Source organism: Ranitomeya imitator, chromosome 4 (assembly GCF_032444005.1).
Source record: "Ranitomeya imitator isolate aRanImi1 chromosome 4, aRanImi1.pri, whole genome shotgun sequence".
NCBI classification, from domain to species: Eukaryota; Metazoa; Chordata; class Amphibia; order Anura; family Dendrobatidae; genus Ranitomeya; species Ranitomeya imitator.
In genome coordinates, this window is record NC_091285.1 from 635,271,200 (window position 1) to 635,287,620 (window position 16,421).

A 16,421-nucleotide genomic window follows, 5' to 3' on the forward strand; every position below is an offset into this window, starting at 1 on the left:
CAACTCTAAAAATCTATTTTTTTTTTTTCCAGTTTAATGTCTCAAGTCTCTGGCACTTCATTCAGACATTTGCCTCTCACAGATAGAACATGTTCCCGTATAGTCTTTGAGGCTGTTTACATGTCTGTGTATTTTTGTTTGTTTTTTTGCCTACCAAGTGATAGCGAAAAAAGTTCCCCCCCAAACACCGGGTGTTTGTCACGCTGTCATGTACATGATTGCACGGCAGACACTGCTTCTGATTGGCAGTAAAATCATTACCTCCAGTCATACAGCTGTGGTTCCCGTGCTGTCACATAACAGCATGAGCATACAGCTGTGATCGGAGGTATAAGGTTTACCGCCACTCACTGATGTCAGCTGATGTCACCTCCCATATACAATCTCTTGCCCGCTCGTGCCGCTTACACCTAAAGAACATCTCTAGAATTCGCCCTTTTCTCACCATGGAAACAACAAAAACCCTCACTGTCGCCCTCATCCACTCCCGCCTGGACTACTGCAATGCTCTACTAATTGGCCTCCCCCTTACTCGACTTTACCCTCTCCAGTCTATCCTTAAGGGCAGTCCCACACGTCCAGATAATTCCGGTACTGGAAAAATCGGTACCGGAATTATCCGTGTCCGTGTGCCCGTGCGTTTCTGTGGCACATCAGTGTTAAAGAAAAAGACGAGCACTCTCGCTAGTGGTGGTGCAGACTGAACATGGAGGGGTACTCCAAAATATAGTCCTATATAACAACAGTCGCACTCAAAGAAGAGATTTTTCAGAGTATTGGTTGAGCTGAAAAACTTGGTTTTCTTTATTATAGACACCAGAAAAAAAGCTATCACCGCAGTGTTTCAATGTAGGTAACATTTCGACCCACAGGGTCTTTTTCAAACCTTACTTGAATCAGTAGAAATAGGGCAGAGGGCACAGATCTCTGGAGGGGTGTAGTAGTCCTGTTGGGGGCTATAGATGAAGGAATGCTGGTATCTGCGGCGGTGGTGTCACACGTGTGCCGCCCGTGTGCCCACTGGGTACCACACGCACCGTGCAGGAGACAGCGCTAAAGTTCAGCGCCGTCCCCTGCATCTGGTGCTGAAGCTGCCATTCATATCTTCTCTGCAGCAGCGTTTGCTGTAGAGAAGATATGAATATTCCTTTTTTTTTTTTTGTTTCTCGTGTTTAAAATAAATATCCATGTCCCCTTCCACCCCCTGTGCGCCCGCCCGCTGTTCTTAAAATACTCACCCGGCTCCCTCGCTGGCTGGCGCTGCTTCCTGTCCTGGCCGCACCTTCTACTGTATGAGCGGTCACGTGGGGCCGCTCATTTACAGTAATGAATATGTGGCTCCACCCCTATGGGAGGTGGAGCCGCATATTTATGACTATAATCGGCAGCCCCATGTGACCGCTCATACAGTAGAAGATGCGGCCAGGACAGGAAGCAGCGCCAGCGAGGGAGCCGGGTGAGTATTTTAAGAACAGCGGGCGGGCGCACAGGGGGTGGGAGGGGTGTTTGGACATAACTATTTGTTAAACACGAGAAACAAAAAAAAAAAAGGAATATTCATATCTTCTCTACAGCAAGCGCTGCTGCAGGGAAGATAAGAATGGCGGCTTCAGCACCAGTGGGGGGGACAGCGCTTAATGTAGCGCTGTCTCCTGCACGGCACACCAACTGGCACGCGGAGACACGGTCCGCAAAAAATCAATGACATCTGCACAGATGCATTGATTTCAATGTGTCTACGTGTGTCAGTGGCTTTGGTACGTGAGGAAACTATCACCTCACGTACCTGAGCCACTGACGTGTGAAACCGGCCTTATGCAGCAGCCAGGGTCGTCCATCTGGCTAGTCATTACTCAGATGCATCTGCTCTTCGCCAGTTGTTAGACTGGCTGCCCAATCATTACAGGATACAATTCAAAGTACTTGTTCTCACCCACAAAGCTCTCCACAGTGCGGCACCCCCCATACATCTCCTCCCTCATTTCTGTCTATCGGCCTAACCGACCGCTGCGCTCTGCAAATGACTTTCAACTAACCTATGCGCTAATCCGTACCTCCCACTCCCGACTCCAAGACTTCTCCCGTGCTGCGCCAATCCTCGGGAATGCTCTACCCAAGATATTAGGACCATCCACAATTTGCATAGTTTTAGGTGCTCGCTCAAAACACGTTTGTTCAGAGCGGCCTATCACATTCAGTAATCAAACTCATTTTATGTTTGTGTGTGCGTAGCCCATTCACTATCTCCATCTATCCCCCTCCCCCTGAAGATGGCTGGACCATCATTGTAAATACATCATTGTAAATACACACCTGTGCTTTGTATCTCCCCCACCTCATTGTAGATTGTAAGCTCTCACGAGCAGGGTCGTTTTATTTCGCTTTAATTATTGTATTGTTAACGTTGTTACTGTTTGTGTTTGAAACTGTTAAACTGTAAAGCGCTGCGGAATATGTTGGCGCTATATAAATAAAGATTATTATTATTATGGGACTACTGCTCCCATCAGCAGACGCCTGCTGCCGCTAATAATAGTGAGAGCATGAGATGCTGATGGGAGTCTACGTCAGCCGGCGCGTGCGCTCTAAAAACTAATTTAAAAGCGATGTGGGTTCCCCTGTATTTTTGATAAACCAATCATCCAACCCTCAGTTGGCAGCGTTAGCAAGGCTGGTTATCAAGAATAGAGGGGTCGCCACCCTGTTTTTTAAAATTATTTAAATACATTTTTAAAAAGCGGTGTGAGATTCCCCCTCCCCATTTTTTTACAACCAGCCTTGCTAAAGCAGACAGCCGGGGGCTGGTATTCTCGGGCTGGTGAATTGCATCCCTCATCTCCTGTAATAAAACAAAAATAAAAAACCATATCCCTTGCCTTTCAATCGTTCTGTTCCACGCCGTAATCCATGTCTGGGGATTAAGTTTTCAACCTGGACGGTGCCAGGATGAGACCGTCCAGGCTGAAAACCACTCATGAATGAGCTGCTACAAGCGCAGCATCAGTGACCAGCTGTGACGTCATTGAAGTTACCGTCGGTCACTGAGGCTGCGCTCCCAGCAGGGCTGAACTGTGGTGACCTCAGCACCGTGAGAAAGTCTCATGGTGCAGAGGCGAATTCGCCACAGTTCAAATCCACCACAGTGAAATTCTCCCGCAGTGAAATTTATCTTGAGCGCAGGCGCTGACTGATGAATACTCTCTTCTCACTGTTATTAGTGGCAGCAGGCGTCGGCTGATTAGAGCAGTAGTCCCATCAGCCAACACCCGTAACCGCAGGTAAACTTTATACCTCCAATCACAGCTGGGGGATCACGCTGTCACTTGACAGAGTGGTAAACGCGGCTGTCTGATCAGCGGTTTTGATTTTACAGCCATTTAGAAGCGATCGTACACATGACAGCGTGGATAACATTGGATATTTGGGCCCCCATTCAAGTTTATGGGCTTCGGGTACTGTTCTGGTACCCGAACCCAAAATTTTTGTAAATGTTTGGCCGAACCCGAACATCTAGGTGTCCGTCCATCTCTAGTGGTCACACCTAAAACTGATTTATCTTCCATTTTTTCCATAATTCACTTCACCGTTACACTGGCCTCTGGGCTGACACTTGGCGGCAGTTACTCTGGCCTCTGGGCTGACACTTGGCGGCAGTTACATTGGCCTCTGGGCTGAAACTTGGCGGCAGTTACACTGGCCGGCTGCTCAGTGTCCACCTTGGCCCCTTTTAGAGAACATTGAGTTTATTATAATTCAGGTCTCACATTTCTGTCAGTTTGGTAAAAGGAACACTCCAGGCAGGACTGAGCCTCTGTGTAGTGCACGGTCAGTGGGGAAAGAAAGACCACCAAATGTAGAATCTGTTAAATGCCGCCACCTGCACTAGCCGTATCCCATGAAGAGGTATATTCTACGGTAATAACGCAGCGTGACCATCGTGACTTCAAAGTACTTAGAAGATTCCTATCTGTGGCTCTGAAGTGAATGAATGGAGCCCGGCAGTAGGACCCTCACCAAATCCATAAGCAAAAAGACTCGCAAATCCTTAGTTCAGCACCAACGTCATTAGTCCATGGCCCTGGACCGGAAACCCGTGAATCTCCTACATGCTTTCTCATCTGCTGCCTCTTCTGATTTGAAGGTCAGGTTCAACATCATTGTTGAAGTGTGATGCACACCACATCACACTGGGCCTACTAATCAGAAGAGATGCCTTAGATATTGGCAGGTAGGAGCTTAACCCCTAGTTTGGATACGTGATAACTTTTAATGTTGGGACTAGCCCTTTATTGGTGTGATTGGTCCATCAGATATTGTAATTGGGTTGACTTCGGGAAATGTTTGTGATGTGGCTGAACATCCTTGTGCTTTGTCCTTTTAGGTCCTAGAAATATAGGTGGGGGGCGCCTGTCCTGATCCTAGAGGTCCTGCCCGCCCCCCACCATGGGCAACGCCGCAACGGCCAAGAAAGGTGGTGAGATTGAAAGTGGTGAGTATATTCTAAGTCTTGGAAGACCGGTCATCTATTATCATAACTGTCTACTACGCTTGGCGGAGATGGGGCAGAATGTGTTTTCATTTAGACCTTATGGCTGTGCTGAGTATGGTTGCGTTCGTAAAAGGTATTTTAGGAGAAAATAGATTGAGCTCTGTTTGGTACCTGGCAGTAGACCCAAGCCCTACATTGATGTGAGATTTGATTAATATTCTCCAGCATCTAGAACGGGTTTGCTTTGTATAGGCTTTATTTCTGAAGTGCATATTTTGGGTTTGGATGACAACTCGGAGGAATCCTTTCTTGGGAACACTCCTGGTACACAAGTAGCTTAGGAGAAAAACTGGGTTGGACTTAAGTGCATCACTGATGTTGACCTACACATCAAAATGGGTATTCCCACCTTTCGAGGCATAGCACTAACAGATGCTGTCCATTTCTGACTGATAGGAATCAGACTTCTGGAACCATCATCGATCTTAAGATTATACTGTCTGCAGGTCTCTGCACATGGCATGGCCAGAAGCTTCTCTTTGCAGGGCAGAAGTAAAGCAAGACCCAGCTTTGTCTTCCCCTTTACTCGGTGAAGGTCCCAGAGTTCAGCTCCTTGTAGATCATAAGGTGATGTAGTATTCCAAAATAACAGTACACTATATGGACAAAAAATTGGGACACGCATTAATCATTAAATTCAGGTTTCTCATCCACTTCCCTCACCCGCAGTGTATAAAATCCGCTCTCACCTCCCGGTGTATAACCAATAGCCCCCCAATGTCGTCTGCCTTTACTAACAAGTGACAGAATGGCCGATGGTGAAGATCTCACAGATACCATCACGATCCTGTAATAGGAGCCACCGGGGTAACAAGTCAGTTTGTGACATTTCTTCGCACTTCACCTGTAAGTTGATATTATTGAGAAGTGGAAGGAGCCACAGGTACTCGGCCACAAAGTGGAGACCACGCAACATTACAGAGTGGGGTCACCGAGGGCAGAAAAGTCACCGATGCTGTGCTGACTCCATAACTGCAGAGTCCAAACCTCCTCTGGTATTAACATCCGCACAAACACTGCGCCCCCTCCGGGAACTTCATGTCATGGGTTTCCATGACCGAGCAGCAGCATCCAGCCTTACACCACGAAGAACAATTCCAAGCTTCGGATGGAGTGGTGTAAAGCCGCCACCACTGAATTCTGGAGAAAAACGTGCTCCGTGCCCTGACTGATCATGCGTCTCTATATCTGGCATCTGATGGACGAGTCTGGATTCGGTGATCGCCAGGAGAACGTTACCCGCCTGTCTTCATTGTGCCAACTGTACAGTTTGGCGGAGGACGGATATGCTATGGGGTTATTAGGGGTCAGCCTTGGTTCTTAGTCCCAGTGAAGGGAAATTTGAATCCTTCAGCACAAGACAATTGTGGTTTCCAGCTTTGTGAGAACAGTTTGAAGACCCTTCTCTGTTCACCATAACTGTCCCCAATGCACAAGGTCCATACCGACATGGTTTGGGGAGTTTCGTGAGGAAGAACATAACTGGACCTCGACCCCATCCATCCCCTTTGGGATAACTGAGATTGCGAGCTCGTCTCATCATGTAAGCTATGCTTATAATGTATAAGGTGTCCCAATGCTCCGGTCCATATAGTGTATATCCCTGTTTTTCGGCCACATTGTATAAATAAAGGAAGATCTATAACTGGTAAAGTTGTCAGTCATGTGACCCTACAAACCAATCGGCACATACGGATCTTGAGTCATTAGCTCTTGCAGTCTCATGATCTCACTATAGAAGACAAGGTGCTCACTGTGGATGGTGGGTACAGATTTTTTGGGGGAGGGAGGTAATTCACTGTTGGTCAGGATGAAGCACCTTTTATTGGTGCAGTTCAAGACTTGCGTATGAACTAAATAATTCTGCTGGATATTCAGTTTTCTTTGTGCCTACATGTATATGTATATATGCCCATTCTTCATCCTTTAATCTCATACATTAAAACTCTAATCTGGCATGTTTGTGATTGGCAGACACTGGATTACTGGATTTCCATATCATTGGATTTATTTTTTTGTTCCTTTTTTAGTTCTGACATGATTATTAAGCAGACATTCCCCACTGTTTTGTTTCAACTGCCGACTCTTGCCGTGCTGAGCCGTAGGCCTCATTTGTCAACTGTCTTGCATGTGATGTGGTTTTATTGCCTATGCTAAACCAATCAGAGTCGATTGCATATTTCCAGGGCAATTTACACTGTAACTTTCACTGCAGGGGAAGTTGCAGTAGAATGTCTCTAGCTCCTCCTCCTTCTCCATAGAACTTTATGGGCACCAACTGTAACTGTCACTTCAGGGAGATTACAGTAGAATCTCTCTAGCGCCTCCTCCTCCTTAGAACCTTATGAGCGCTGTCACTTCAGGGAGATTACAGTAGAATCTCTCTAGCGCCTCCTCCTCCTTAGAACCTTATGAGCGCTAACCTTAACTGTCACTTCAGGGAAATTACAGTAGAATCTGTCTCCATCTCCTCCTTCTCCTTTTAGAACCTTATGAGCACTGTCACTTCAGGGAGGTTACCAGGGTGGATTTGATTTAAATCTAACTGATTTAAATCACGATTTAAATCACTAGTCAGTAAGGCTTGATTTAAATCAGTGATTTAAATCAAAGTTTCTACCTAACTGAATTTGACTCCGCAGAGGTCCCAGCCTCTTCTTCACGGCAACAATGTTACAACATGAACAGAGTTGAGAAAAAGACCTTAATCCTATTGTTCTACAAACCTATGAATACAGAATCAACCCCTTCAGTGCCAAGTCCAAGAAGTTAGACAATATGTTTCTGATTGTTTGGAGTGGAATAGATCTGCACAACACAAGAAGAATGTGAATCTAAGTGTGAGGAGGAGGAAGGGCAAGCAGACAAGAAAATGAAACTTTGAGCACAATACTGCAGCATAGCCACAGACAGACAAGTCTGGATCTGTTTGTGTGTACGATCTGAGGTTTATTACATTCTTTCCTTATAATGGCAGCAGGCCGTAAAAGAGACCCAGTTTGGGAATATTTTAATGAAGCTCCTTCGGGAATATTTTAATGAAGCTCCTTCGCCTATCGGTAAGGCAGGCATGCGTGCAAAATGCAAACGATGCAACAAAGAGATGCAAGGCCTGGTGGCGCGAATGAGGCAACATCATGAGAAGTGTGGTGATGAAGATGACTTATCTTCATCACCGCACTTCTCATGATGCTGCCTCATTCGCGCCACCAGGCCTTGCATCTCTTTGTTGCATCGTTTGCATTTTGCACGCATGACTGCCTTACCGATAGGCGAAGGAGCTTCATTAAAATATTCCCAAACTGGGTCTCTTTTACGGCCTGCTGCCATTATAAGGAAAGAATGTAATAAACCTCAGATCGTACACACAAACAGATCCAGACTTGTCTGTCTGTGGCTATGCTGCAGTATTGTGCTCAAAGTTTCACTTTCATTTTCTTGTCTGCTTGCCTTCCTCCTCCTCACACTTAGATTCACATTCTTCTTGTGTTGTGCAGATCTATTCCACTCCAAACAATCAGAAACATATTGTCTAACTTCTTGGACTTGGCACTGAAGGGGTTGATTCTGTATTCATAGGTTTGTAGAACAATAGGATTAAGGTCTTTTTCTCAACTCTGTTCATGTTGTAACATTTTTGCCGTGAAGAAGAGGCTGGGACCTCTGCGGAGTCAAATTCAGTTTTGAGAACTGCGTAAGTAAAGCGAGCGTCTGTGTTAATATAGGAGAGAAACTGCCCACTAATCCTACAGAAACCTCTGGAAGAGCATGGCATTGTGAATGTTACACATATACAGCCTTTATTCTACTGAGTTAAACAACTCCGCTTTATCTCATGATGGAAGAACCTTTGGATGGTAAAATATCTTCCTCAAAAAGCAGTTTGTTGAAAAAAATCTGATTTAAATAAAAAAAAATCGATTTTTTTATTTTTTTTATTTTTTTTTTTAAACATTTATTTTTATCCACCCTGGAGGTTACAGTAGAGTCTATCTCTAGCTCCCCCCTCTTTCTCCTTAGAACCTTATGGGCACCAACTGTAACTGTCACTTCAGGGAGATTACAGTAGAATCTGTCTAGCTCCTCCCCCTCCTTCTTAGAACATTATGAGCACTGACTGTAACTGTCACTTCAGGGAGATTACAGTAGAATCATTCTCTAGCTCCTCCTTCTCCTTAGAACCTTATGAGCGCTAACTGTAACTGTCACTTCAGGGAGATTACAGTAGAATGTCTCTAGCTCCTCTTTCTCCTTAGAACCTTACGAGCACCGACTGTAACTGTCACTTCAGGGAGATTACAGTGGAATCATTCTCTAGCTTCTCCTTAGAACCTTATGAGCACTAACTGTAACTGTCTCTTCAGGGAGATTCCAGTAGAATGTCTCTAGTTCCTCCTTAGAACCTTATGAGCGCTAACTGTCACTTCAGGAAGATTCCAGTAGAATGTCTCTAGCTCCTCTTTCTCCTTAGAACCTTACGAGCACCGACTGTAACCGTCAGTTCAGGGAGATTACAGTAGAATGTCTCTAGCTCCTCCTTCTCCTTTAGAACCTTATGAGCACCGACTGTAACCGTCACTTCAGGGAGATTACAGTAGAATGTCTCTAGCTCCTCCTTCTCCTTTAGAACCTTATGAGCACCGACTGTAACTGTCACTTCAGGGAGATTACAGTAGAATGTCTCTAGCTCCTCTTTCTCCTTTAGAACCTTATGAGCACCGACTGTAACTGTCACTTCAGGGAGATTACAGTAGAATGTCTCTAGCTCCTCCTTCTCCTTTAGAACCTTATGAGCACCGACTGTAACCGTCACTTCAGGGAGATTACAGTAGAATGTCTCTAGCTCCTCCTTCTCCTTTAGAACCTTATGAGCACCGACTGTAACCGTCAGTTCAGGGAGATTACAGTAGAATGTCTCTAGCTCCTCCTTCTCCTTAGAACCTTATGAGCACCGACTGTAACCGTCAGTTCAGGGAGATTACAGTAGAATCTGTCTCTAGCTCATCCCCCTCTTTCTCTTTAGAACCTTATGAGCACCGACTGTCCTCTCCTATCTAAGTAGTGGGGAAATCTGCCTTCACTAAATACAAATGCTACCACTGACTAGAGATCAGTCCAGAAGGAAAAAAGAGAAGGTTTCAATTAAAACTTGGATTACTCTTTAAGAAATAGTGTTACTCGAATTGGTTGCTATTTGCAATGAGGCCAATCATTGGGTAGTACCATGTTGGAAGCTTCCCTACTGCAGACCATCTCACCTCTACTGTTGCCGCCCTGCTTTATTGGAAAAGCCGAGTAATGGAGAGGATGGCATCTTCTAGGTCCAGGCACCTTGTAGAACATGTTCGAGAGCAGTTTAGGTGTCTGCCCTTCACATCTCGTTGCCTACATGGCCCTTGCGACTGCAGTCAGGGTCCTTTTCTTTGAGGTTTGTGGACGACGCAAGTTATTGGTGTGAGCACTAATGAGAGGGGATTCAATGGAGTCCATGGCGTTGTCGCTGCTCGTTACATCAGAATAGTAATTAAAACCTAGTTAGAATGGCAGACTGGGTTTACATGTCATCGGTTAAAAAGGCCACATCTCTGATGGAGGTTTCGGACAACGGGTCAAAACTGCCAGGTCCTGTGTAGATAATGGGTTAATGGCGCCACGCTGCAGGTCACTTGTAATGAGCTTTTATCCCGGGTTAATCCCCTTTAGCAGATATAAATAGCTGGCCCGTCCCCCAAGAACAGGGTCAGACGTGGGCTGTTGCGTCTCTTCCTGCCCCCTCTTCTTCCGACCACCTCCTGTCCAGGACTCTGCAGAGCGTTGCACCCACTGACGGTGGATGCTCCGTCTCCGTGGCCGATGCTCTCCTCCACCACGGGCATCTTCCGGCGCTGGAAACTGGCTACATCACAGCTCGGCTCCCCGACCCCTGCTCTGGACCGAGAGGAGTTTGATCGTTACGGTACTGGATCATCTGCGGCTGCGCAGCGTCTTGTGTCTAGGTCGGAGCTCTGTGAATAGTGTAGGCATGCTGGGAGACAGATCACGCACACAGCTCAGTTATTTATTCACTTTTTAGGAAAAAATATCTGCTATCTGCAAGTATAAGGTGGCAGATCCTCCATGGGGTGGTCTACATCTATGTCCACGTTCCTTCTGACACCGTTTTGGTCTCCCAGAATATCTGGGTTGTCGCACATTATTTAATGGATGTGTGTTTTTTTTGTTTTTTTTTTGGCCCTTGACCTGTTATACCGTAAGGAAAATAAGTATTTGATACACTGCCGGTTTTGCAAGTTTTCCCACCTACAAAGAATGCAGGGGTCTGTAATTTTTATCGTAGATACACTTCAACTGTGAGAGACAGGTTCTTAAAAGAAAATCCCGAAAATCACATTGTATGATTTTTTTTTTTTACATTTTTTTTTTTTTTTTATTGCATGAAAGTATTTGTTACAATAGAAAAGCAGAACTTAATATTTGGTACAGAAACCTTTGTTTGCAATTACAGAGGTCTGATGTTTCGTGTAGCTCTTGACCAAGTTTGCACACACTGCAGCAGGGATTTTGGCCCCCTCCTCCATACAGATCTTCTCCAGATCTTCCAGGTTTCAGGGCTGTCGTTGGGCAACATGGAGATTCAACTCCCCCCAAAAATTTTCTTTTGGGTTCAGGTCTGGACCTTGAAATGCTTCTTACAGAGTCACTCCTTAGTTGCCCTGATTGTGTGTTTCGGGTCATTGTCATGCAGGAAGACCCAGCCATGATCCATCTTCAGTGCTCTTAGTTAGGGAAGGAGGTTGTTGGCAAAACCTCCTGGTACATGACCTTTCAATACGGTACAGTCGTCATGTCCCCTTTACAGAAAAGCACCTCCAAAGTATGATGTTTCCACCACCATGCTTCACGGTTAGAACTGTGTTCTTGGGGTTGTGCTCATCTTTCTACTTCCTCCAAACACAGCAAGTGGGCTTCGTACCAAAATGTTCCGTTTTGGTCTCATCTGACCACATGACCTTCTCATATGGCCTTCTTACAGACCTCTCCATTCTTTGCATGCGGGAAAACTTGCAAAATGGGAAGTATCAAATACTTATTTCCTCCACTGTGTATCATGGTTAGGAGGATGATTTGGCCTGTGTGCTCTAATGGCGGTGGGTACCTGCTCCAAGCATTTTCTGTAATCTGTAAAGGTAGTTCTTGTACACTGGTCCATTAAATACATGTAATGCCACTCGTGTTAATCCAAATTTTCCTAATTTATGGTCAGTCTTTGGTAGTACTTGTGATCGTCTCCTCTACCCTTAAAGGGAACCTGTCTCCATGCCGTCCAATCTGCAGGCCCCATGTTATAGAGCAGGGGGAGCTGAGTAAATTGATATATAGAGCCGGTGACCAAGGATGGCATGGGATTGATAAAGTCACCATTACTACATTTGGTGTTTTATACAGCATTGGAAACTTATTTATTTTTTTAAAGGTCGTAATTGTAACTTTAAGTTCAGACTATAAGAGCTTGTTCACACGTTCCGATTTTTTTTTTTTCCAAGGGTTAAAGATGCTGCACTTTATAATACCCACAAAAGTGTGAGTGTTCTGAAACCTCGTACACGAGGCCTAGGGTAAGACGGCATCAGACACAGTGCTGCTGCGTTGTTTCTCGCACCAGTGCTGGATTCACAGCTACAATGCTCTTTATGACATTCCTGCTGCTGCTGCTTCTTCTGAATTGGTGCTATATAGAGAAGATTCTACCCCGATTCATGGACAGTGTATGGAAGACATCATAACATTTCCTCTCTGCACACTGCTGAGCTTAGGGGAACGGGCAGAGATCCAGCAGAGGGTGGGAGGAATGCAGGATTCGAGCCATATAGTGGGTAGAATTAGTGTTATTCCTCATGTCACAAGCAACAGATGGTTCTAAAGAGTTATCTGAAGCGTCAGGTGCACTTTCAGGCTGTGTGCACACGTTCAGGAAAGTTTGCAGAATTTTCCTGAGCCAATCCGGACTACTTTTGCAGGAAATCCGCTCGTGTGTTTTGTTTTTGTTTTTTTTTTTTTAATGCAGATTTTTTGCGGAGGTTCCCAATGCAATAATATAGCGGCAAATCCAATGAACGTGCTGCTTTTTTTTTTTCCGCGATGTTTTTTTGCAGAAAAAAAACGCAGCATGGGCTCAATAATTGCGGAATGCATTAAATTGATGGGATGCTTAATGTGAGTGTTTTTTTTAAGCATTTTTGCAGCGGAGAAAACTTGAAAAATCCGGCACGTGTTCACACAGCCTTAGAAGTTCACTTGTAATTTAGAAGACTGGTGTCAGGGGCTCCGGATTCATTAATCCTGACTTCGGGGCGTCTGACCAAGTGGCTAGCGTCTTCGTGCACCTGGCTACAAATTCTGATCTTGTGATAGACTGGAGTAAGATTTCTGGCCTAAGGCTCGTCATGAATTTGGCAGGCAGCCTTCTTCCACGTCGTTTTTTTTTTTTTTTTTTTGAGCTGTCTGGATCTCGCGTGAAAAATGTGCAACATTTTTACGCAACTCCGGATAATGCAAAAAAAAAAAAAAAAAATTGCAGTTTTTCAAATCTTTTTATGGCAGAATTCTGCTGTAATGGCTCTGATGAATAGAGGCCATGATATGCCGTCTAGCTGCATGAAACTGGGCATGGAAACCTGAGATAATGAAAATATGCAGTGAAGCTTGTCCTGGTGGTGAAGTGGTTAAGGTCGCCCGGCTGATAAGTGCAGCAATTCGCTGTAGGAGACTCAGTCACTGGAAGTTGTGCGGAATGTCAAGGATTTTCCCTGTAATGTTAACTTCCCAGTAATCCCAGGAATATAGGCGACAGCGGATGCACCACTACTAATGTAGAGAACGCCAGATCTGGGACATCGGCTCCCCCCCAGTTCCCAAATTGGAGGGCCAGTGGTAGACTAACCGGCTTGGTGCTTTGTACACCTTCTGACAGATTTTTTTTTCTTATTTTGCTCCTGTAAAGGTTGGTTGGTCACAGACCTGTACAGCTCGGCGCAGGGAGAAAGTATCTACTGTCTCAGGGAGGGTGGAGGAGCGCACATGGCAATGAAATAAGCGCATGATTGAATTTGTGACGATAAAGAGCTAATGAAGACTGCAGCTACCTTTTTTATTACAGACATCTCAAATTCAGCCTTTATTGCAGGAAGGGACATTCCCACAAGTGGGAAATATCTGAAAAGTGCATATCAGGGGGTCTGGAAATGGAGTGAGGAACGTTGCAGCCTGAAACTCGGTTTAGTTAGTGCAACTTTATTATTTAAAAATGATTTCTCCATGTCAAAGGTGTCCATAGCTTTTAAGAAATTTTTAGAAAGCTGTATTCTACAGTGCCAGTTAAAAGTTCGGACACACCAGTCCGTGCAATGGTTTTCCTGGTTCGTATTGGAATGTGCACGTTGTAGATTCATACTGAAGGCAGCAGGACCAGAAAGGAACACGCATGGAAATGGGTGAGGAGGGCATGCACTGCGGTGATCCCTGGCGGGGGTGGCAGAGCGGGGATGTTGTAACCTGCAGGGTGTGAGCCGGATGAGGCCAGGAGTGATGATATAAAGCCCTGGCTGTTTGTGTGTACACAGCGCCTGACCTCGCCGCTCCTGGGCGTGGTGACTACAGGTCACGCTGACCGTAAATCACGCACCTCCTGATGACAGTCCCCTGCTAACTGGGTGAGTTGGAAATTTCCACCGGTGGGCGTTCCACTAGGTGGCGCTGCGGGACAAGTCTTACTACTCCTCTAGAAAAGTAGAAGGTGCCCATTGGTAACTGGTTACAGCTGGGATTCTGGAGGACAGGCCCGTTGGACCCTCCCATGTGAATGAGGCCTTTTATCTCCAACTTCTCCATTTCCCAGTTACAGCTGTGATTTATTAGTTTCCCCACAGTATTCTCGCTACACGATTGTGAGATGAGGCCGAAGCACCAGCTTCACACCTCCTCTAGGTGGCAGTATAAAGCCACTTACTGCTGAGGACAAGGAATGGACTACCACTCTCATCAACATGAATTTTAAGCATTTTCCACAACAATTTTTCTACGTTTCTGATGCAGTCCGGAGTATTCTGCCTTTTTTTTTGGGGGGGGGGAAAGTGACATAATTGCTACATATTCAGTCTCTTCTTTATTTTATCATAGACTTTTTACCTGTTCTTTCAAAAAGAAGAAACGCATGGTCTTGGCTCGCATCCCCCACAAGGAGTTAAACCTGCTTTCGATGCACACCCCTGCCTAATATGTCTAGGAACTGCCCCAGTAATCACATTCTATAACTGGACATCCACAGTTCCTTGTAATGGTCATTCTGCCAGCACCGTAGATGCTAGAAATTCATTTCACTAATTTACTAATTTCCTAGCCTGCATTACTCCTGCCATGGCTTGCTTGCCCTGAACTGAAAGCTACCTTTATATTATGTCTGTATATCACTTGATAGGCAAGAAAGTAGGAATAGACAGAGTTTCTGACCCCCTGCCTGTAACTGTGTCTCGTCGTCTTTTACACTTGACACGCACATTTTTATTTTTTAAATTTTATAGTGCTCTATTAATTTTTTTTTTTTTAATTTTATGAACACAAACCAAACACGTTAAAGGTTTGTCCCATTATGTTTATATGGATGATCTATCATTAGAATAGGACATCCGTGTCCGATCTGCGGGGGTGCGACACCCAGGACCCCCACCGATCAGCGGTTATCAGTGGACCCCAAGCTTCCCACCCCCAAGGACCTGTAGTCCGCAAAAATGAACAGTCAGGGGGTATCCTATATTGATCCATATTGCCAAATGAATGGTCCCTGAAAATAAAAATAACACGCGGATTGGTGATGAGCGCAAGTGCTCGTTACTCGAGTTTGCCTAGGGGGCTCTGGTGACATGTTCGAGTTCCCACATGTTATATGCCTGTTTAACAGGCGCGAAATGTGCGGCCTCGGGGGACTCTAACATGTCACTGGAGCACCCGCGATACTCTGGGCACCCTGGGCAAACTGGTAACGAGCACATTCACTCAATACTAAGGGGGTACAGTTTACCGAGTCGTAGAGATGAGTGGATCAGTCTGCAGGGCTCCAGTCCAGCGTCGTGGCACGTAGACTGGTGGCCCATGAATCTTGCCTTCTGACGTTTACGGCACCAGCCCTGACAAATGAAGGTTGGAAGGTTAGAGATTCGGGGCCTACCCATCTAGCGGCCAGGTGCCACGGACCTGGATGTGGACCGCAGTCCCGCTAACCGGTCCGCTCCAATCTACTGAATGGGAGAAGCTGTACTTCTTCTATTTCTTTCCATACAGGAAATATGGCTCAGACATAGATTGCAAAAACCGACACATTGACCAAAACGGATCCCTCACATATCGAGACTTCGCAGTGGATATAATATTTCTATGTGACAGTCAGTAGGTCAATATCCACAAAATGTGGATGAGATTTGTAAAATTGCTGCCGATACTGATGACCTGACAGCTCCACACGTGTGGACGTGCCCTCACCGCGGACCAGCAGGTACACATGGTTGTGGGTGGCTGGAACATCTCACCACTTTCTGCTCCCAAAATGGTCCGACAACGTGAGCGGCTACTTTCCAGCACCTTGTCACTCCGGCCATGAGACTATGACTCCTGTCTTATCACTCGTGTTCCTGCTACAGTATAGAAATCCACAGATAAGTAATGTGAACCTACAGATATACGTATGGCCAGACTGGCAAAGTATGCAGGCCGGTACTAGTCTGAACTTGGCATCCTCTGTTGCAGTGTTCCCCAAGTCCGGTCCTCAAGAGCCACCAACAGGTCAAGTTTTCAGGATTTCCTTAGTATTGCACAGGTGATA

General features: G+C 45.6%; 1 protein-coding gene across 2 annotated transcripts in view; it reads left to right on the forward strand.

Annotated features, from left to right (window-relative positions):
- LOC138677014 (cAMP-dependent protein kinase catalytic subunit alpha) overlaps positions 1-16,421 on the forward strand; it is a 58,302-nt gene that overhangs the window by 5,233 nt on the left and 36,648 nt on the right. For both annotated transcript variants that reach the window (XM_069766795.1, XM_069766794.1), the window contains exon 2: positions 4,382-4,489. In XM_069766795.1, coding sequence (XP_069622896.1) covers positions 4,444-4,489 — 46 coding nt within the window. In that variant the 5' untranslated portion in view covers positions 4,382-4,443. The remainder of the gene's footprint in view (positions 1-4,381; positions 4,490-16,421) is intronic.